The sequence below is a fragment of the Meles meles genome, chromosome 1 (genome assembly GCF_922984935.1).
Source record: "Meles meles chromosome 1, mMelMel3.1 paternal haplotype, whole genome shotgun sequence".
NCBI lineage: Eukaryota > Metazoa > Chordata > Mammalia > Carnivora > Mustelidae > Meles > Meles meles.
This window is the reverse complement of record NC_060066.1, coordinates 112,926,515-112,947,643: the sequence shown is the minus strand read 5'-3', so window position 1 is coordinate 112,947,643 and position 21,129 is coordinate 112,926,515. Positions and strand designations below refer to the sequence as shown.

Here is a 21,129-nt window from a genome sequence, read left to right as displayed (position 1 = left end):
CTGCTTCCCCCTCTCTCTCTGCCTGCCTCTCTGCCTACTTGTGATCTCTGTCTGTCAAATAAATAAATAAAATCTTAAAAAAAAAAAAAAAGAACTAAGCACCCTATTAAGTAGGAATGGCCTAGGGGCATCTGGGTGGCTCAGTCAGTTTAAGTATCTGCCTTCAGCTCAGGTCATGACATGATCTCAGGGGTCCTGGGATTGAGCCCCATGCCCGACTCCCTGTTCAGCAGGGAGCCTGCTTCTCCTTCCTCTGCTGCTCCCCCTACTTGTGCACACACTCTCTCTCTGACAAATAAATAAAATCTTTAAAAGAAAAAAAAAGGAGGAATGGCCAGTCTGTCCTACCTTCTTGTGTGTCTGCTCAGACTGCTTTCCCAGCAGGGCAGTGACAGCAGAGTGGCGCTGTGGCGGGAAGCTTGAGAGCATTGAGCAATGTGGGTGGAGGGCGGGCCTGGATGGGCCTCATGCTGGGGGACTTTGAACAGACGGCAGAAGCTCCTGAAGTGCAGGGGAACAACAGTGACACAGAAAGAAAGAGAAGGGAAGGCAACCTACATAGCTTTCTTCTCACCCGCTTTACCTTCTCTTTCTGTAAGTTAGGATGGCTACCGCTAGGTTCTCGGTAAGCCCCTTGCCCACCTCATTGTCCTCCCCGGATGCCCGGTGAGCAAGCACCCTGAAGTGCTAAAGGCTGGAGAGGACCCATGAGCAGCTGGAGGGGGCTGGGGATGTCCACTGCCACCTGCCCTCTCCGATGGCACCGCGGACCCAGGAGGGCAGAGTGCAGGGTGAGCCAGACCTGGGAGGAGGCGGTTGGGCCCTGTCTCCCTTGGCCGGGGGCAAAGGAGCAGGCTCGCTTTGCTGAGCAGGGAGCACTTCCTCACGATAAGTTATTGCGTTTGGGACATAGCTGACACAAGGACCCTCTCCAGGGGCCTAATGCATAGAGCAGCGGGATGGAGCTTCTACACTCGTCACTGAAGCTTTGGGAGTTTGCCTGTGAGATTGCAGGAGCACAGATCCTCCCCTCAACCTGATCCTCAGATGGACGCAAGTCCTGGCAATGTGTAGACACGAGAGAATGTTCTCTTATAAGAACTCAGTGAGATGGAGCATGGAAACTGTATGTTGGAGTCTCCCCCTCCTTACGCACACGCACACGTGTACATACGTGTACACACGCCACTCTTGAGTCTGTGACTGGGAGGAAGGACTGCTTTTACATACTTAGTAGGCTGACTGTGCTAGGGACGTGCTCGGCTTTGGGTCCATTTAGCTACTTCCAGTGGGATGGTGCTGTACAAGGGATTGAAGCCCCCGGTTGTCTCTCTCCATGCAGTTGGGGTGAGCTTGACATGGGCTAAAACATGTCTAAGTGTTTCTCATGGAGTGTCTGAAATAGAGCAGACATTAGAACCCCCATGTTAACCAAGGGGAGATAGGTTGGGGAGGGAGCTGCTTTGGGACAGGAGCTGGTATGGATTTGGCACTCACGCACCCACCCAGTCTAGCCTTAGGCCGCTGGGGCTAAAGAAACTCACAAGGAAGAGTAAGTACTCGGTTGTCTGCTGATACAGTGCAGGGTGTAGGTTGCGGCCCTGGATGGAAGAGCAAAGCAAAAATCCTTGGACTTCTGGAACACTTGATATCATCAGAGCCCTTCGGTACCCCCATTTCATTACCCCGTGAGCCCTGGAGGATTGGCTCTTTTTACCAACCTGGAATCACTCAGTGGTTGGGGTAGAATCAGAGCCTTCTCCCAGACCCCTGGGAGCTGATGACAAAAATCCCGGGGCTCCCATATCAGGTCTCACTGATGGGTTTCCCTCTGCTGAATTCCCTTGACCGTTCTCCGTGTCTCTGCCCCTGAGCTGCAGATCCAGCCTGAGCTTGGGGGGATGACCGTCAGAGGGGGGCGCTGTGCAGACCTCATGTCACAAGCCTTCTGCGTGGGCCCACTGAGCCTGTGTCTGTCCTTGCAGGCAGATTCCCCAGGCGACGGCTTCCATGAAGGACGGCAAATGGGAACGGAAGAAGGTGAGCGGCCAGCCTTGCCTCGTCCCTCCCGGCTCAGCGGCCGAGGTCCCACTCGTGGTGTTCAGTTCGGCCACTTTGCCTTTTGCTTCTCTGGTTGCAGTTCATGGGAACAGAGCTAAATGGAAAGATCCTGGGAATTCTTGGCCTGGGCAGAATTGGGAGAGAGGTGGCCACCCGGATGCAGTCCTTTGGGATGAAGGTAAGAGGTTGGTGAACCCCTCTGACGTGGGACTTCCTCGGGAGGGGCAGCTTTGCTTGAGAGAAGGTGAAGGCTTTTTCCTCGGAGGGTCTGACCATCCTTCAGAGTCCCTGATGAAGTCGGCGTGGGCACTGGGGAGGGGAGTGTTGGCTGCCATTCTGGACCCCTGAACTCAAAGTCTGGGCATGCTTGGTGGAAGTTCCTCAGCTTTGGGTCCCCCGGAGCTGTAGGGTCATGCAGCCTGCCCATCTTTTCCTCTCCTGCCACAAGGGCTCTTTGTTTGCCTGTCTGTTGCCTGTATAATTCAGAGAAACAGGAGCAAGTGTGCAGCCTTCTGGCAGAGCAGTCCTTCATCCATCTTCTAGCTCCGTGCCACAGTGTGGACGGTCAGAGCAGTGATGGTGTGGATGCTGTGAGATGGTGTCAAGGTGTGGTGGCTCGATCACCTCACCTATTGCTCAGAAATCCTCCCTGACCCGTTTCCTCCTAGGACCCGGTTTCATCCTATTCTGGAAACTCCGTGGTTCTTCTGGTTGAGGGAGGGTTGTCACCTCCTGAGGCCCATTCAGGAGACCTTGCAAAGGGGGAAGCCGTAGAGCCACAGGAGACAACCCGTTGGGGCTGGTGATGGGGTGGCCAGGAGTGCCTGTGGCCGTCTCCTTATTCTCTCCTGGTTCACTGTTCGCTGTTGGGGGGATGGTGTGTTCAAACTACTGCCGGGAAGGCCTTCGTGAAACAAAGGAGAACAGTTTTGACAGCCAGATCATTTCTAGAAAAATTGACATAGAGCTGCAATGGTATTTTCCCTTTCTCCCCTTCTTCCTCCCTTTCTCCGTGTCGGCCCAGCTTCACAGAGTTCAAGGGAACCTTAGAGCTAATCCTTAATTTTATATTGATGTCTGGAGTTGGTCCGTTTTTGCGCAGGCCTCCAGGAAGTAGAAGGTAGACAAGAGCCCAGATAGGCTTCCCATGATACCGCATTGAATACCTTCCTCTCCCTCGTGTCCCTCCTCCCCCACCACATTTATTTACACTGGCCAGACCACTTTTCTAAGCCTCAGCACATTTTTCTTGATCCTGGAAGAGGGGGAGGCGGCCCCGCAGGATCCACTGATCATGAGGACAAACTAAAGCCATGCCCTCCTGTGCAGGACTGGCCAGGTGCCATGCGCCACAAGGAGCGCTTTCCCTTCCTCTTTTGTGAGGGATTAAGGGAAAGGCTTAGCTCACAGAGACTGATCCTTAAAAAGCAGGGGCCTGCGGTTAAGTACGACTCCGAGTGCAGTAGATAAACAGGAGTCCTTGCTGATGACACAGAGAATTTGGGGAAGACTTGGCTCCCCTTTCCCCACAGCCTCTGCTGGCTCACTGGGAGCCTTCGTTCTCAGGGACTTGAAACTTTGGGCCAGTGACTTACCCAGACAGAAAGCCTCGCCTCATTTCCTGAGTTGTGGAGGTGAGTGGTCACCTTCTTTGCTCATCTGGCCCCGTTCAGCAACTCAGCAGCTGCGGCGCGTGCTTCCGAGTGGCCCAAGGAGGGAGGTGGGTCCTCAGCCCTGGGGCATGTGTTCAATTCAGAGAGGTCTGGCGCCTGCTCGTGAATGTGAATCCTGGTGTCTGGGCAGACCAGGTACTACCCAACCATGTTGCCAGCGTGGCTTTGAGGGTGTGGGTGGTTTTGTCTGTTGCAGCACCTCACCGCTCCCCTGCGGGTTCTTCTGTCCTGATGTCTCCGGGGGGTCACTGTAGGCTGTCTTACTTCTGGGATGTGGTCTTTGTAAAGTGGGGAAACATGCTTTGGAATGGTCACCCCCCTGCACCCCCGCCCCACCGACCCTGCCAGCAGTCCTGGTCATTTTGGAGTCGCCCAGGTGGCACTTTGACTGAGCTCCCTAACCTTTCTGGGTCCAGATGAATTTTGCCTCGGGGCAGACAGATGGCTGAATGACATCATTCAGAGCTCCTCCATTGATATTTGAGCTGTTGGGGAAGAGCAAGGTTTTTTAAAGGGCAAGGGAAGAAGATTCTTAAACAAGCTGTGAAAGAGCTGGTTTATCAGCGTCCAGGCAGGAAACAATGATAAGTGTTTGCTAAGCACAGGTTGTTTTAAACTGCCCTTGTTCTCTCTTTGGAAACCAATATTAAACTGACTGATCAGGGTCATCCTTAGGGCTCTTATAACTTCATAACTGGCTGATTTAGGGCCCCTGCATGGCTCAGTTGGTTAAGCAACTGCCTTCAGCTCAGGTCATGATCCTGGAGTCCCAGGATCGAGTCCTGCATGAGGGTCCCAGCTCAGTGGGGAGTCTGCTTCTCCCTCTGATCCTACTCCCTCTTGTGTACTCTCTGAAATAAATAAATAAAGTCTTTAAAATTGTATTTTAGTCACATAGGGGGTGAATAAATCCTCACAAAAATTGAAATACAGATTCTTATCTCCTTGATACCACCCCAGTCCTGGTCTCACGGATAACACCAGTTTGGTGTGTATCATCTCAGACTTTTTTTTCTGCGTTTACATGGAATGCATACAGTTCTTTGCCTCTAGAGGGATCCTATGCCTGTAGAAAATAGAATATTGTACATGGTGTTAAGATAAAAATGTATGTCTTAGAACAAATAAATTTACCATATTTATAAGCTGTTGCATGGAATTCTGTTGTGTGGACAAATTGCTTTTTATTTGGCCATTTCCTCAAGAATGGACATTTACATTGTTTGGAAATTCGGACTTGAGTAAGACATTGGTGAGATCTTTCATGATACCCTTGAGGTTAAGATGGAGACTATGAGCTTGGTGCTAAAGGTTTAGTAACTGGCTGAAGGATAGCTCTATCTCAGTCTGGAGGGATATGGTATAGGACTGTGCAGGGCTCTGCCTTCTCCACTGTTCTCATCAATGGCCTGGGGGGCAGGAAGCAGGCAGAAGTGGGTAATTCTTAATAGTGTGGAATCAGATTCTAAGAGATAAATAAGAAGGCTAGAATGATTGGCCATCCTAATAGGAAATTTAGCTAGAATCCCCATAAGTGCTCTAAAATAAGCCCCAACAGCAACTAAACACATACTGGATGTAGAGGTGTTGTTAAAAAGTTTTCTTAGGGCAGGAGACCTTCGGTTGACAAAAATGTAGTGTGGTTAATGGTGACATGGCTGATAGAAAAGGTAGTGTGACTTTTGGCCATATTAAAAGAAATATGGCTTCCAGAACAAGGAAGGTGACCTTCCTCATGCTCTATACATGTCAGACTCTCACATGCTCTGTGAGACTGCAAGCTCCGGAGATGGAAGGTGGTGGTGAGAAGCTCATGTCTGTACTTCCTAAGGAAGGTTGAAGGCACTGGGGTCACTGAAACCCCATCATGACTTGGGAGGCCATCAGATAGCTAACGGACAGTCTGTAGAAGAGAAGATCCAAGGAGGACCAGCAGGTATAAGCCAGAGAGAGCTGCAGCCAGAGCTGGCCCCAGATGGAACAGAGAGAGTGAGTGTCCCACTACTACGGATACACACCCAAGCCTGGTTAAACACTTGGCCAGCATGTGAGGAAGAGCAGCGAGCATTGGCAGAGAGGAAGAAGCAGGTGGCTTGAAAGCTCTGATGTCTTCGAGCACCCATCATTCCTGTGGGCTATGGGTTTCTTTATCTGTGAAATGGTCTTTAGCAGCGAGTTCTCTGTGCGGTCATAGGAAATAGAGCAAAATTATTAAGGACTGTGGTTTGTTACAGAAACTTGGGAGAACCCTGTAATTAAAGAGAGTGTGGACCCGGCAGCATAGGGAACCCTGAGTAGTTCCGGCTCGGGGATCGCTGCAAAGCATGTGAAGATCATCTGTATTACCCCCTTCCCTCCCTGGCCCTGGGGTCTTTCCCAGGCTGTCACCCAGGCTGTTAATCACTAATAAAGCTGTTAATGGGTGACTGACATCTGACCCCTTCCAGAGTATCGTGATTTAAGACTGGACCCCTTTGTGCCACAGGAGTGATTGGCAGAGATGCTTTTGTGCTCAGATGTTGGGGATGGACTGCCCCCATCCTTTCTTTGTCACTATCCGGTCCCTCAGGGAAGCGGGGATCCTAGGCCTTAGCTCTGCTAGGGAGCTTAGCTACCTGGCTTCCCAGCGGTATCCGGGGTGTGCATGGTGGTGTTGGTTGGAGGAGAGCCTACCAAGGCTGCCCCTCCCCACCGGCACAGGCCTAGAAAGGAACCTTCACGGGCCATCTGAGAGCACCTGCTGGCGTGCTCTGAACCGCATGGCCCAGATGTGGGTTTCAGGAAGATTCTGGCAGTCAGTAGCCTGCTGGTGGTCTGAGTCATCCGGGTCTGAGGCCCTATGGCGTTCCTTCTGCCTGAAGCTTTTTCTCAATCATGTTGCTGAAGAACAGGTTCTACACTTTGGAGACAAAGCTCATGCATGCTGGCATGGCCCCTAGAATGTGTTGGCCTAAGCTAAGAGGCCCAAGCCAGCCAGGAGCTGAGCCTTGTGTTCTCTTACGAAGGTCTTCTGTGAGGAGCAGGCCAGCATCTCTTACCAGTTTCTTGGAGGCCAGTGTTGTGATGAATCCAAAGTTAGTCCAGAGGGATGGACATTGAACCCGAGATGCCAGGTGTCCCTGATTCTTTCAGGCCCAGCCAGTGTTTACTGAGGTCTGTTGTGTCAGTTACTGTGCTCACAATGACCCTTGCGGGGTCAGTATCCTTAACCCCAGGCTTACAGATAAGGAAACTGAGGCCCAGGATGCTTTTATGATAGGTTCAAGATTATAGGACTGGTGAATGATGGAGTCCAGCTTGAAGTCCGGGTCTCCCGACCTCCAGTCTGGTACCCGTTGTCCTGTATCACCACCACTGTCTTTGTTCCTGATCCACGTTGGTTAAACGGTCACTGTGCTCCGCCTTACTCAGGAGGTCGCTCCCCAGGACGGCAGCTCCTATCACCTAGTCTGGTAACTAGAATTCCTACTGCCCTAGAGTACTGATTTTTTTTTTTTTTTTTTTTAAAGTTCGTCCCAGAGCCTCAAGTTCTAGAAAATACCTTAGGGACACAGGGAGGGGACCCTAGAGAGAGATAGTAGGTGGTGGGGCTTCTGGACCTTCACCTCTGCCTCTTTGGTCAGTTTTTAGATTGGGTTTCCATTCAAGATTTCATTGTGTGAAATGAAAGCCGAAAGACTTGGCCAGAGGTAGTAAGAGGGTGTGATAGTTAGGCTCCGTTGTTGGAGCCTCCTTACCATGAAGGCCCCCTCTTTCTCCGGCATCTGCTGCCAAGCCAGAGGGCCCAGGGCAGCCGTGGTCAGCCTCTCAAGGCTGCCTTCTACGAGGCTGCCTTCCAACTAGGAGGTGGCTCCAGAGTACCTCTGGAAAAGCTAGGGTTCCCCTGCTGCCCAGCATCAGGAGTCTGTCCTAAGGCTGCGGTTCAAGTGGGGAACCCCTCCGTGGGTCTCCCTAAGGCTCCTCTGTAAGAATAGTCTTCAGACGGTACATATCCGGAGTTGTTCCACCTTCCGTGGGTCAGGACTTCTGACCCTTTCCAGGACACGTCAGGACCCTACTCAGACACTGGTCTCCTGGGCCCAATGCTACACTTTCCACTCTCCATAACATGGTCTTCTGGTGTAAGAATCCCAGCTCCTGGCGGTGTTCGGCTCCCATCTGTTCAGGGTATCTCCAGTGAAAGATGAAAATAGTTTTCTCAGTTGAATTCTTCCCTGCAGTTCTCAGCAGGTGAGCAAGAGAAAGCAAGCCGAGTCACAGCCTGCTGACCACTGTGGGAGATGCGTGTCTCTTCTTGGCCCATGTGCTCCCCATTAACTGCAGGCACCCGCCACTGGGCCACGAGGCCCGTCTCGGCCCTCGGGACCCTTCCTCTCCGTGGCTCCATGTTGTTTCTTGGCTCCCGAAAGCCTGGAAGACCCAGAGTAGGGTGGACTCGCCTCCGTCGCGCTCGGCTTTGTGCCCTCTGCTGGTATTTCCCCTCCTCTTCCCACTCACATGAACAAAGTACATCTGGATTAGAGATGAACGGGGCCGTTGTTCTGGGAGGCCTTGGGGCAGGTGGCCAAAGACGATATGGAGGAGTCTGGGCAGGGATCCTGGGATCCTCTCTCTTCGCCTGGACTCTTCATTGTCCCGGCTGAAATGAGTAGGTTACAGCTGAGGGGAATGGCCACGGGGACTGTGGTGGTCATGAACTTGAGATCCTACAGCCTCTCCCACTATGATCCAAAAGCTATACCTCATTCATAACCACATCCGCGTCTCCTCTGGAAGGGCTGAATTTTACATAGAAATCCTCTTTGCCTTTATTTTCTAAGGTGACTTTTCTCTTCCCCTGCAAAGAGATTCAGGATGAGCAGGGGCAACATTGCAAAGCCCAGGAAAGCCTAAGGGAGGAAAAAAAAAGAATTCCACCACACAGAGATGACCATGGTCAGAGTATCCTGCTTTCTGTGGGGTTGGTTTGTTTTTTGTTCAATCCCTGGCCACCTCTGAACATTCTGGGATTCACCTGTAACCTTTTAGAGTTAAGGGAACTGCCTTTTCAAGGAACACTGAGTTGCTGAGTGTTGGAGCAGGGGATGACTCTGAAATCACCCAGCCAGCTCCTTTACTTTTTGGACTGAAGACTCAGGTCCGGGCCTCCTGGTTCAGCGTCCGTACCTTGGCGCCTGTAGTTCTGTCCAGGTCAGTTGGGTGTCCTGCCTTCTTGAGGAGAGTGATGCCTTTGAGATTGTAATGGTTCCCCCACCTCTGTCCCCACAGTCAGTGTGACTGACGTGGACACAGCTGATGGAGAGAGCCCTGGGGGGAGGGCCTCCCCGGTAGACCACACAGAAAGTGGGTTAATGCCTCTGCCTTCTGCTCAGGTCATGATCCCAGGGTCCTGGGATCGAGCCCCGCATGGGGTTCTCTGCTCAGCAGGGAGCCTGCTTCCTCCTCTCTCTCTGCCTGCCTCTCTGCCTACTTGAAATCTCTGTCAAATAAATAAATAAAATCTTTAAAAAAAAAAAAAAAAGTGGGTTAAGTGTTTGCGGTACCAGATACTTCGGCTGGTTATGGATTCTTCCCAGCTGCTGGTGTGGACGTGGTCATCTCTAATGCCTTGCCCTTGCTGGGGAGATGTATGACCGGCACGCAAGACTTGCTATCTACTGCACCCCTGTTTTCTCAGGTGGGGCTGGGAGCCTCCTGACCTCGCCCCACATTTGAGGGATGGGCACCCACGGTGCAGGCTCTCAGATCCAAATGGTGGTTCTTGTCCCCCCTTGACCATCTCTCAGCTTTGCGACCTTGGCTAAATCATTTCACCTCTCTGCCTTAGTTTCCTCAACTGTAAAATGGGGAAATCCTAGTGCCTGATCCACTGGGTCTGAGTTGAAAGCCCCTAACACACAGTAAATGCTAAAGGAATGTTTGCCATTAATAGCTACGACTACGTGACCTTTCTTCTGAGCTTTGGCTTCCCGACTTTCCTTCTTGCCGTCACCGGTGTCTGATGACCTTTGGCAAGTTCCGTGAGGCTGATGTAATTTGTACCCCCAGAGTTCCCTGCCTGCCTCCCTTGCTCCCTCCCTTCTCCACAGCCTTAGAGAGGCCCCTCCTCCCCTGCCAGCCCAGAAGAAGCTTCTTTCTGGGTCCTTCCCCATCCATGGTGCCTTTATGCCTCGTTTTTCCCTCTTCTTAATGTGCTTGCTCCCCATCCCCGTCAAATCTGCTTTATTGAAAAGATCTGTCCTTAAGTCCTTTAGACCTCCATGTGGCTAGTCCCCAAGTTAGGCCTTCCAAGACTGGATGCATTTTTTAAAGGACTTTTTTTTTTTTTTAAAGATTTTATTTATTTATTTGACAGGCGAAGATCACAAGTAGGCAGAGAAGCAGGCAGAGAGAGAGGAAGGGAAGCAGGCTCCCTGCTGAGCAGAGAGCCCAATGCAGGGCTCGATCCCAGGACCCTGGGATCATGACCCGAGCGGAAGGCAGAGGCTTTAACCCACTGAGCCACCCAGGAGCCCTGAATGAAGCCTTTTTAAAAGGAACGTCAATAGGGGACCAGACTCTGTCCGCTGTTGCGTCAGCATGCCCCCTCCCCAGCGACCGGGCTTGGTCTCCTTGCTAACCCTGCTCTGCATCCCTGCCCTCTCCTGCTTCTTTCTCATTCTGTGAAAAAAGTCAGGGGCCCTGCCTGCTTTTTGGTCCAGAGGGTCCTCAGCTGTGGCCAGCCTGTCCTCCCCCAGCTGGTCGTACCCTATGAACATGTTGCTGCTCCCCATGTGGCTGTTCTGCCTCTCCTGGGCTCCCTGCTTGCTAAGGGTTTCTGAGCTCCACCTTATCCAACCACACACATGTACACACGCACACACGTGTGCATGCGCACACTTGCTCCTCATGCGTCTGTTCGTGGTTAAGAGCTTAGAGGTAAACAACCCTCCCTTCGCACTCCGGGCCTACCCCTCCTAATGTGTGAGCCCAGCTTTCCTAATCTCTGAAGCAGAATGGTAGCAACCCTTACTGTGAGCGGTAAGCTGGCATTTGGAAAGGCTTAGCAATAGTGCTTGGTAGATGCTCAAATAACGGCCACCGTTATTAATAATATCAGTACTAATCAGGGACAGCGACATTCACTTGTGTCTTAGTCTCTCTCTCACTTCCGGCCAGACTGTAGGGTATGACCCCATCATTGCGCCGGAGGTCTCGGCCTCCTTTGGTGTCCAGCAGCTGCCCCTGGAGGAGATCTGGCCTCTCTGTGACTTTATCACTGTGCACACGCCTCTCCTGCCCTCCACCACAGGTAGGTGTGTCTCTGCTTGTGGGTCGGCCCCAGAAACCACTGCCGGGGTAAGGGTGGGCCCTGGGTCTGTGCCTTATGCACACCCTGGGGACTAGGTCTGTCGAGCATGGAGGAATGCTTTGCTGGCTTTACCTGCCCCACACAGAGGAAGGATGAGCTAGCTGGAAACACATGAGCTGGCCGGATGTGCACAAACAGCGACCCCGTGGTTTTTTTCCTGGGGCCACTTCTTCCCTCCCTGGTTCCGGGACCTATTCAAAGCACTCACAGCTCAGGGGCGTTTAGGATGTTTCTTTTTTTTTTTTAAGATTTTATTTATTTATTTGACAGAGATCACAAGTAGGCAGAGAGGCAGGCAGAGAGAGAGGAGGAAGCAGGCTCCCTACTGAGCAGAGAGCCTGATGTGGGGCTCGATCCCAGGACCCTGGGATCATGACCTGAGCTGAAGACAGAGGCTTTAACCCACTGAGCCACCCAGGCGCCCCCGTTTAGGATGTTTCTAAACAGAGTTTGGTCTAAATCCAGAGCAGGGACTTTGGCCCCAGAGCCATTTGAAAAGGGAGAGGTGAGGCCAGAGAGGCTGTGGGCCCGTGGGGAAAGAGAAGAGACGAGGCACCCAGGCTGCAGGAGAGCTCTTCCCTCCTCCCAGGCCTGCTGAACGACAACACCTTCGCCCAGTGCAAGAAGGGCGTGCGCGTGGTGAACTGTGCTCGGGGAGGGATCGTGGACGAGGGAGCCCTGCTCCGGGCCCTGCAGTCTGGTCAGTGTGCTGGTGCTGCGCTGGACGTCTTTACGGAGGTGAGTGCCTGCAGGAGGGAGGGGAGTGCTGAGCGGAGGGGCCCAGGACCCAGAAGACCCAGTGTGCACAAAGGGCTCCGGCTTAAGGGCTGTAGCATCCATAGCACACTGGAGAAATTCTGTTGCCAAAAATAACGCTGTTGTGGTTTCGGGAGCCCTGGCAGGGCATAGCGTGGAGGCAGCCATGTTGGCTTTCGGCAAAGCTAGATTTTAAATAGGACCCAGTCCCTGGTCTTAGGCTCCCTGGACTGCTGCCATGTGGGAATTCCAGGGAGGAGGTGAAGCAAATCTGTTCTGAGGTTGAGGATTTGGGGCAGGATTTAATGTGTTGATACAGGTCTTTGATGAAATGAATCCTGTTGCCAAGAAGACATCCCACCGGAGTCCGTTGGCTTTCCCTGCCTTCCTCTCTTGTGGGGAGGAAAGGCAGCCTGAGGACAATGGCTGGAAGCGTTCTCCTGTGTCTTGTGTGGGCTGGTCCCTGCCTCCCTGTTGGAGCCAGAGATTCCGTCTTTGCTCACCTGTCTCCCTGCCTGCTCTTTTGCTTACACCAAAGGGAATGATGGACAGTGCATGTCCACTCGAATCCTCTTGGCCTCTCTTCAAAGTCCTCCCTCCAGCATCACAGATCCAGGGGAAAGAGTTCCCTGGCCCAGCCCCTCCCTTGCTGTCCCTGGCCTTCCTGTGGCCCTCGGTACTGTGTGGACAGCACTCATTGGCCCAGGTGGCCAGAGAAGGGGCCTCAGTGACCCTCCCAAGGGCAGTACGTGGTGCCCAGTAAGCAGAAGGGATGGAGAGGACACTGGAGGGTGGGTAGAGGTGCTCAGGGGGCCCACCTGTCGTGATGAGAGCCAGGTTGGGACAGCTGTGCAGAAGGCATGTGAAGTCTGACGTCGTGAGGAGCTGTAAGTGCTGGCAGGATTCAGGGGTGAGGGGAAACTCGAGGGGAAAACCGTAGCAGAAACAATAGCTTTCACTGGCTGAGAACCTTCTGTTCTTACATATATCACAGTGTGCACAAAGTGATATGAGATGAGTAGTATTAACCCATTTTATAGATGGGGAAGTCGAGGCACAGAGAGGTGCAATTTATCCAAGGGTACATAGGTATAAGGGGAGCTGAGAGGCGACTCCTGTCCCTAGCTCTGTCCACCAGGCTGTGGAGGGACACTGACGAGGAAGCCAGTTGCTCAAAACCCGTGACGTCTCTGGCAAAACTGAAATGGAAGGCGTCCTCCCCCCTGCCCGCGTCCTCTCCAACTTTCCCTGGCAGCCAACGGAGAGGTGTCTCTTCCTGGGTAGGAGCCACCACGGGACCGAGCCTTGGTGGACCACGAGAGCGTCATTAGCTGCCCCCACCTGGGCGCCAGCACCAAGGAGGCCCAGAGCCGCTGCGGGGAGGAGATTGCCATCCAGTTTGTGGACATGGTGAAGGGGAAATCTCTGGCGGGTGTGGTAAGTATGGCCAAGTGAGGCTGGGGCTCCGGAGGGCAGAGGGAGGAGCAGGGGAGGGGAGGTCATTTCCACTGTCATCAGCAGTGGTGTGCTGACCAGATTCAGTCTTGGGAGCAGGAGATAAGTGCTCCTCTGGAGCCAGCCCTCTGGGTTGGCTCACGGTGGTAGGGGGTGGGGAGCAGCAGGGAGCGGCCTGGCCCTGCTATATTGTTGCTTTGCTGCTGAGATTGTGGCTTTTCCCAGGGTCCAGGCTTCAGAGAAAGGCTCCTTTGTTCTTCACATGCCTTGGGAGTGAAGGAGTGTGGCTTGGGTGATGCCGGATGCGGTGGGGAGCGTGAGGAGCATGGGGAGCGGCGGGAGGGGGCGGGCCTCTGGAGAAGCCTGTCAGGGCCCTCTCTCACCTCCTAGGCTTGGACGTTTCTTTTACAGTACCCATCCTAGAACTCTGGGCAGGGCGAGTCCCAGCCCCCAGAATGAACCCTCCAGGCCCCCTTTCTGTCCTCAGATCATGGCCTAATGTCCTTACTTCTTGTCTTAACTCACACTGCGCCCTTCCTGGCATGTTTTCCCCCCAAGCTTAACCTGACCTACGCTTGCAGTCCTGTCTCCTCCATTCAGTCTTTGGATAAGAGCTCTCCTTCAGGGGCTTGCCACCCCTTCACCAAGACTTGCTTGGCCTTCCCAGCCGCCTCCACCCTTTTGCAATGAACCACATTGTCTCTTATTAAGATTTCCTGAGTTTGTATCTTTAAATTCTGAATTCTCTGAGGACAAAAAAAAGCCCAGGATGTAAGCTTCTCTGCAGCTGTGTGGCTCTCTAGGAGAGAGGCGGGGAACGAGGCGGGGAGGGGCCGGGACTGGTGAGCTAGCTTCCTGGCTAACCCTCCGCTGGGGATTTTCATTGCTGAGGACAGAACCATAGCAGGAGAGACACAGCATGCTTTGTTCAATCTGCCAGCCCTGGTGTGATGGCCCAGCTCCTGGGGCCACCATGCCTTCTAAACTACCCCCCACCACACACATCCCCACCCCCCGGGGGGGAGAGTAAGGGAGCCAGCTCCTCCCCTGAAGGACCCCTCAGGGCCAGCCTGGTGGCAGTTACAGGATGGTGGTCGATGATGATGATGACAATGACGCTTGGCCTGCCCATCTGTGTGCCTCTCCCCTCTCTGGTCCTCGTCTCTTGGCTCCTCAGAGCATGGGACTCTTTCATTCCCTTTGCCCATATCACTTCGGAGCCACTCTCCCCAGGTGACGTGCTGAGACCAAGGCTGAGGCTTGGGTTGTGGCCAGTGCCAGCCAGTCAGGGCTGGGCCTTCCCTCCAAGGCCCTTTGCCAGGCAGGCCTCTGCCCTCGCTGTTGCAGCCCTTGGGAGTCAGTGTGGTGGGCGGCACGTGAGGGGGATTCCTTGCCACCAGCTCCGCCAGATGGTCCTATCCTCTCGCAGAGGTAAAATCTCTCAGTCAAAGTCATTAAGCTCGGGCAGATTTCAGTCTCTGGCCAAAGTGGCTGGTTGTCCTACAGGAGACTTTTAGAAAGAAAGACATTTGTGTCACATGGGAAATCTCTCATTCTCTGTGTCCTCTCTGGTTCAGTTTTGTCAGAACCTTAGACGCAGATGAACATAGGATCAAAGGTGCTCGAGGGTGCCTGACTCTTGGAGCCCTTCAGCTGGCTCGCCAGACCTGCCGCGAGCATCCTCAGTGCGGGTTCCACGGGGGCTGTCTGGAGGTCACTTCCCTCCACCTGCTGTAGCCTCAGCCCAGCCCACTGGCACGCAGGCCTGCATCTCTGCTCCCAGCAGCTGGCCTGCCCTCATCCCACCTCCTGGTTCACTGCTGGTCTTTTCTCTGTCCTTCTGGAGAGAAGCAGGGGGAGACCCGCCGCGGGAGCCCTCGAGCGAGGCGGCCGGCAGCACAGAAGGGTCTGCTGGGAAGCCCTGCCCCCTTGACCGTTTTCAACATGGGCAGCCTGTTTGATTTGTATCAAACCCTGCGTTTCGAATTAAATCCTTTTTAGATCCTTTGGTTCTCTTTACACATTGACTCATAAAAGTGGCCAATGCTTAATTCGAAACCAGACCATCATGAACCACAAAATGGAATTGCAGTTTTGACCTGCGACATGCTGGCTTTGTTACCAAGCCCCTGGTGGGGATCCAGCTGTCCGGAACCTACCTAGAGTTACAACTTTAGAAGGACATGTGGCTTTTGTCCCCATTGGCTGCCCAGCCTGCCTCCTGGTGGACTTCCCGTGGGCCAGTGTTTGAAGAGTGTTAGGGTCCTTGAGGATATGTGAATCCAGCTTTATAAATTGTGCTGTTTGGCCAAAGTGATTAATGACAGTGTAAACACATACTCTCTTTTTTTAGTTGACATATAAATAAAAAGGAAGGCATCTTGGAGAGACCTAGCAGTAGGTCCCGTTAATCCGCGTCTCAATATCCCTCTTATGTCAGAGATCCACCTTCCTATTGTGCTGTCCAGACATTTCCCAGCACGGGAAAAACCAGTCTCCTGTGGAGGGCGTGAAGCAGGCACAGTTCAGTGAGCGCGAGAAATGCCTTTTCCCTGCTTCTGGCAATCTGGAATGGTCTTAGCCTTTTGCGTTCTTTCCTTGCTCTACAGCTCTCCCAAGCTAAAGGCACAAGTCATTCTCTTGTTGGTGCCTGATGGAAGTTGTCTCCACATTCCCCAACCCCAGGCACCTGAAACAAGGATGGCCCTGTGCCTTCTGCTCTCCAGGTGGAGCTGTGCCAGCCTCTTCCTGACCTCAGCTCTGTTCCCCTTTTCTGTGCAGGTGAATGCCCAGGCCCTCACGAGTGCCTTTTCTCCACATACCAAGCCTTGGATTGGTCTGGCAGAAGCTCTGGGGACTCTGATGCGAGCTTGGGCTGGATCCCCCAAAGGGACCATCCAGGTGGTAACACAGGGTGAGTTGGGGACACTGCAGAGGGAGGGGAAGAGGGTTGTGTCTGCAGCAGGTCACAGTGAGGGGCTGGCAAGTGACTTGACCCTGGTCCTTGTGATTCCACGTCCTACGTTCTGTCTATATGCGGTTCACTTGCTACCCAGTGGGGGACACAGGGAAGGGTACAGAAAATCACTGGGAAATATGTGATTTTCATAAATCACATTTAAATAGTGTTTTAAGATAGACATGTGCTGGGTGCAAAAAGAAACTTCCACGAGAGACAATTTTCATGGGAGAGGCAGCTGGTGGGTGGAGGGAGTCCCAGTTAAGTGACGAGACCTTTGATTCTGGGTCTGACCCTGTTGCTTACCTGCCATGTGACTTCCCCTTCTCTGGCTTTGGGCTCTTCGTGTCTAAAGTGAGAGTTGGGATGGCTGTGCTAGACCCACCGTGGGACAGTTTATACTCTGTGACGTAGTGAGGCGGGTCCTTGGGCAAGTGAGTGGTCCTCGGGAACCTCTGCTCAGCTGGCGAGAGGGAATGAGGACAGTGCGCTAGATGTCTGACCTGAGGGTCTGGGTGGGCTCCCGCCACTTTCACAGTGGCTCCAGCCTGTGTAGATGTAGTTGAGAGACTGGGGAAGGCTCTAGTTCCCTAAACCCTGTGGAGGCTTGTCCTCCCTATGGTTGTAGGGCATCTGAGCTCGGGGATGGTGAGACCCTGGGCATTGCCAGTGACAGGACAAGTCAGAGCTGGGGGATCCCCAGAGGAAACAAGGCAGGGAATGGGGCACAGTCACTGTCTGTCTGCCTTACAGAGGGAAGCAGGACAGCCTCGGCCAGTTGGGCTTGGCGCCCCCAAGGCAATGAGGAGTCCGTGACCCAAAGCTAGGTGATGGTGATCTGCTGGCTCCGGCGTTGCTTAACCAACAGCGACCTCACGGTAGTTTCTCTGTCCCCAGGAACATCCCTGAAGAATGCTGGCAACTGCCTAAGCCCTGCTGTCATTGTCGGCCTCCTGAAAGACTCTGCCAATCAGGCGGATGTGAACCTGGTGAACGCCAAGCTGCTGGTGAAAGAGGCCGGCCTCAATGTGCGTGTCCCTCTGCCCCTTTGCCTCTCCTGTCGGCGCTGTCCTTCTCTCCCTGCCTTTTCAGAGCAGGCTCCCAGCCCTGCTCGTGGACCGGGAGCCCTTGACATGGTCCACCTGGGCCGGGCAGCTCGGATTTCTCCATCTGCCAAGAGGACGCAGGGTCTTGCTCTGAGCCTTGCTAGAATGAACTGAATGCTCGTGAAAGTGCTTTGTGCACAAGTGCCCTGTGTGTGTGAGGCGGTGGCGGCAGAGGCCCTTTACAGCTGGGGAGCGTGAGGAGCCGCGCTGTCTCTGCTGGGAAGCTGGGGGGTGGCCCAGCAGGCGGTGTCTGACCCCATGCAGGTCTCTGTTTCCCACCGCCCCCAGGCCCCTGATAAGCTTGCCACCTCGGAAGCCAGCAGTGCGTCCTCTTAGCCTCTGCTGCCCTCACGCTGACCCTTCGGTGTCTTCCCCTCTGGTTCCCTTTTTAGATCATGGGCTGCATCCTTCAAGCCTGTGGCAGCTGGCAGGAACAGTGGGCAGCAGAGCCCTCACGTCTCCCCTCCTCTGCTCCCCCCTCCACTAGGCCACTGACTCTGTTCAGGAAGCAGTGAGTTGGAGGGGCCCGGCTGCGTCGGCCCCTGGGACAGGCCTGCCTCCTTTCCACCTCCTTCCCAGCTCCCAGCCTTCACCTGTACCTGGCAGACCCCTCCTGGCCTTCCCTTGAGAGAGGCCATGTGCTGTCCCAGGAAGCTAATGCTCAGGACCACCAGACTTGGTCCATTTGCCCTCTTCTCCGGCCCTGAATTGCTGAGCACGTTGGCCCGGCTGCAGCCCTGTCAATCGGCTGCTGGGTGAATGCAGAGTGTGGGTACCATACAGCTGGGTGGACTGACCATGGCTCCTTTACTTCTCCCTGCAGGTAACCACCTCCCACAACCCTGCGGGGCCAGGGGAGCAGGGCTCTGGGGAAGGCCTCTTGACTGTGGCCCTGGCAGGTGCCCCCTACCAGGCTGTGGGCTTGGTCCAGGGCACCACGCCTGTGCTGCAAGCACTCAACGGAGCCATCTTCAGACCGGAAGTGCCTCTCCGCAGGGGCCTGCCCCTGCTCCTGTTCCGGGCCCAGCCGTCTAACCCTGTGATGCTACCCACCATGATCGGTGAGGAGGGCCCTGTGGGGCTGGCCCACAGGGGGCCAAGTGAAGCTGGGGCGAGTGTGTGTGTGTGGGTGTGTGTGACAGAGGGGGTTCTCTCCTGAGATTGGACTCCGGGGGCCTTGGCCTCCTTTAGCTCCGTCTCTTAGGGTATTTCTGGATCTGCAGCATACAGAGGGTCTGTCAAGCCAGTTTCCAGAATATCTGGGAAGGGGATACAGAGCTCAGAGGTAGCAGAGCCACGTGGCAGGGGTAGAACCCCAGAGCCCCTGTTAATCGTCCTGCTCACCGTCGTGAAGCTCACAGTGCAGACCTGCCTGCAGGGCTGTGTCCCAGGAACTCTGAGCCTTTGAGTGCAGGTTTCCTTCTTCCGACCGCAGGCCCTGGGGGCCAACCTGACTGCCAGGTCAGGGCGTTCGCTCCAGCAGTCCACGGACATCATGGACCTGCCCCAGGACGCTGGCTCTGGGACCCTGGGCATTTTTTGGAGCACTTCCAGGTGTGGAAGAATGTGTCCACAGACCTCAAAAGGCCTAATTTCACCATCCTTGCCAGTTGACCAGAGGAACTTTCCCCTGCTTTGCTCCTTTGCTCTTGGTCTGGATGAAACTGACGACCGGCGAGTCAGGAGATTGTGCTAACTCTACGCAGTTTGTGGCTGGATCAGTCCTTCCCTGCTGACCTAATGGTCAGGGTGTTCCTACAGAGTCTCTGAATAGTGAAGGAGGCTGGGCAGGTGCCCTCTTGTTCCATCTCTTCACTCTCTGATTCTGAGACCATCACTCCCCACCCCTCATTGCAACTTTGCTCACAGGGGTCCAAGGCTTCTGGCCCCGCTCCCAGCCTCTTGCTTCTCCTTCCCCTGTGCCCTGTGCCAACCAGCAGTTTTCCTATCTCCTTCCAGGCCTCCTGGCAGAGGCAGGCGTGCAGCTGCTGTCCTACCAGACCTCGGTGGTGTCAGATGGGGAGACCTGGCACGTCATGGGCATCTCCTCCCTGCTGCCCAGCCTGGAAACATGGAAGCAGCATGTGACTGAGGCTTTCCAGTTCCACTTCTAAGCTTTGGGGAGCTCTTCTGAAGAAACCTGCCCACTGTGATCAACAGAGGAGATCCACGTTCCTGAGGCCGACAGCTGCTTTCTCTGCAGACCTTGGCTGACCTCCATAATGCAGCAATAACCACCTAATAAAGAGCCTGCCCCAAATGTCCCTGCGTCTCTCTGTTATTACCCTGCAGATCCACCAGAGGGCAGCCGTGGGTTGTTGCAGCAGGTTCCCTGGCAGGAGGGTTGGGGATGTGGAGGGAGATGGGGGTGGGCAAAGAGCACGCCCAGGTGTGTGCTCAGAGGAGTGATCTCTTGCCTGTCTCAGGTTGTTCAGAGACATCGTCATGGGGACACAACTCAGTATCTCCGATTCCTGTGGTGTTTCGGATCCCTTCCTTCTGGGGGTATACACGCACGTTAATAAATGCATCAACAAAGAGGCACAGCCCTTCATGCCAGACACTGGGCTGGGTTATTTGTCCCAGAGGAGGGTTAAAGCCCAGACCATTCCCAGTGAAGTTTCCATTCGCTGGGAGGGACAGCACGCAGAGGCCCCGGGTGTGGTGGGGTGTGTGAATTCTGTTGAGTCCAGGGGAGTGATATGAGCAGAGGATGGTGTCTGAGATGTTGGGGGGGGGGGGTTTCATAAGGGACAGAGAGTGCATTAAGGTATGAAGCATGGAATATTTGCCTATTTCACAAAGCTGGCTGTATAGATTGGACAGTATATTACTTGGCATTTAAAAAAATGTGATTTTTCTGAAACACGGCAGAATGGCACTCTGAACCTAAGGGCGTCAGCTTTTAAGGGTTCCCCCCCAGTAGTAGGGGATGATCCATCCCCACCTTGGGCTGAATGGCATCTGCTTTTGAGGCTCCCCACTGGATGGAAAAGGTTGGACCAAGGCAGCTGATGGGCACGGTGGGTGCAAACGCACCACTTTGGCCTCTTTGTGCTGCGATTGAGCAAAAGGTCCACGGGAACCACTAGGAATCAGCGGCTGCACCGTGTCTGCAGTGCCCTTGGAGAAACGGGTGTGTTCTGGCCTGGCTGTAGCAGACCTGGAAGGGGTGGGTGGCCTTCAAAGAATATTTAATTCTCCTAAACCTTTGTTTCCTCATCTGTAAGAGGGATGGGGTGCCTCAGAGCTCCAGCAACAAAGGGATTAAAATGTTTCATCCCTTTGAGGGTGGACAGCAGGTCTCCCTCAGACTCTCATTGAGCCCCTCGCACTAAAGAGACCTTCCCTTGAGGCCACTGATCCTAGAAAAACAGGCGGACTGATGGAGTTAGAAATTCTGTTAAAATTTGAGCTCAATATTCAGTCTCTTGGCCTCATTCTCCAAAATTCCCTGGATACCATACTTGGGTTGGGGCTCAGAGGTGGTCAGAACCAGTTCTGGGGGCTCAAATTACTTGAGCATCTCCAAACAGCCTCCTAGCCGTGGGTGGCATGGGCAGGCCTGGGACAGTTTCCTTGCATCCCTCCCATCCTGTGGCTGTCCACATAACTCCCTGATCAAAAAGGGCAAGATTCTCACAATCCAGCTGGCGCCCCACAGAGGGGGCTGTCTCCTTGGTGTTGCTCTGTGGTCTGTGGCATTGCCGCCATACCTCACTTTAGAGTGCCATGTCATTCCATGTACCTTGGCTAGGAAGCAGAGTT

General features: G+C 53.9%; 1 protein-coding gene across 1 annotated transcript in view; it reads left to right on the top strand.

The window, feature by feature from the left end:
• PHGDH (phosphoglycerate dehydrogenase) overlaps nucleotides 1-19,625 on the top strand; it is a 31,957-nt gene extending 12,332 nt beyond the window's left edge. The window contains exons 4-12 of the mRNA XM_046017900.1: nucleotides 1,986-2,040; nucleotides 2,141-2,239; nucleotides 10,893-11,025; nucleotides 11,675-11,823; nucleotides 13,126-13,278; nucleotides 16,078-16,210; nucleotides 17,153-17,283; nucleotides 18,185-18,422; nucleotides 19,321-19,625. Of these exons, the coding sequence (XP_045873856.1) occupies nucleotides 1,986-2,040; nucleotides 2,141-2,239; nucleotides 10,893-11,025; nucleotides 11,675-11,823; nucleotides 13,126-13,278; nucleotides 16,078-16,210; nucleotides 17,153-17,283; nucleotides 18,185-18,422; nucleotides 19,321-19,475 (1,246 nt within the window). The 3' untranslated portion in view covers nucleotides 19,476-19,625. The remainder of the gene's footprint in view (nucleotides 1-1,985; nucleotides 2,041-2,140; nucleotides 2,240-10,892; nucleotides 11,026-11,674; nucleotides 11,824-13,125; nucleotides 13,279-16,077; nucleotides 16,211-17,152; nucleotides 17,284-18,184; nucleotides 18,423-19,320) is intronic.
• The last annotated feature ends 1,504 nt before the right edge of the window (nucleotides 19,626-21,129 follow it).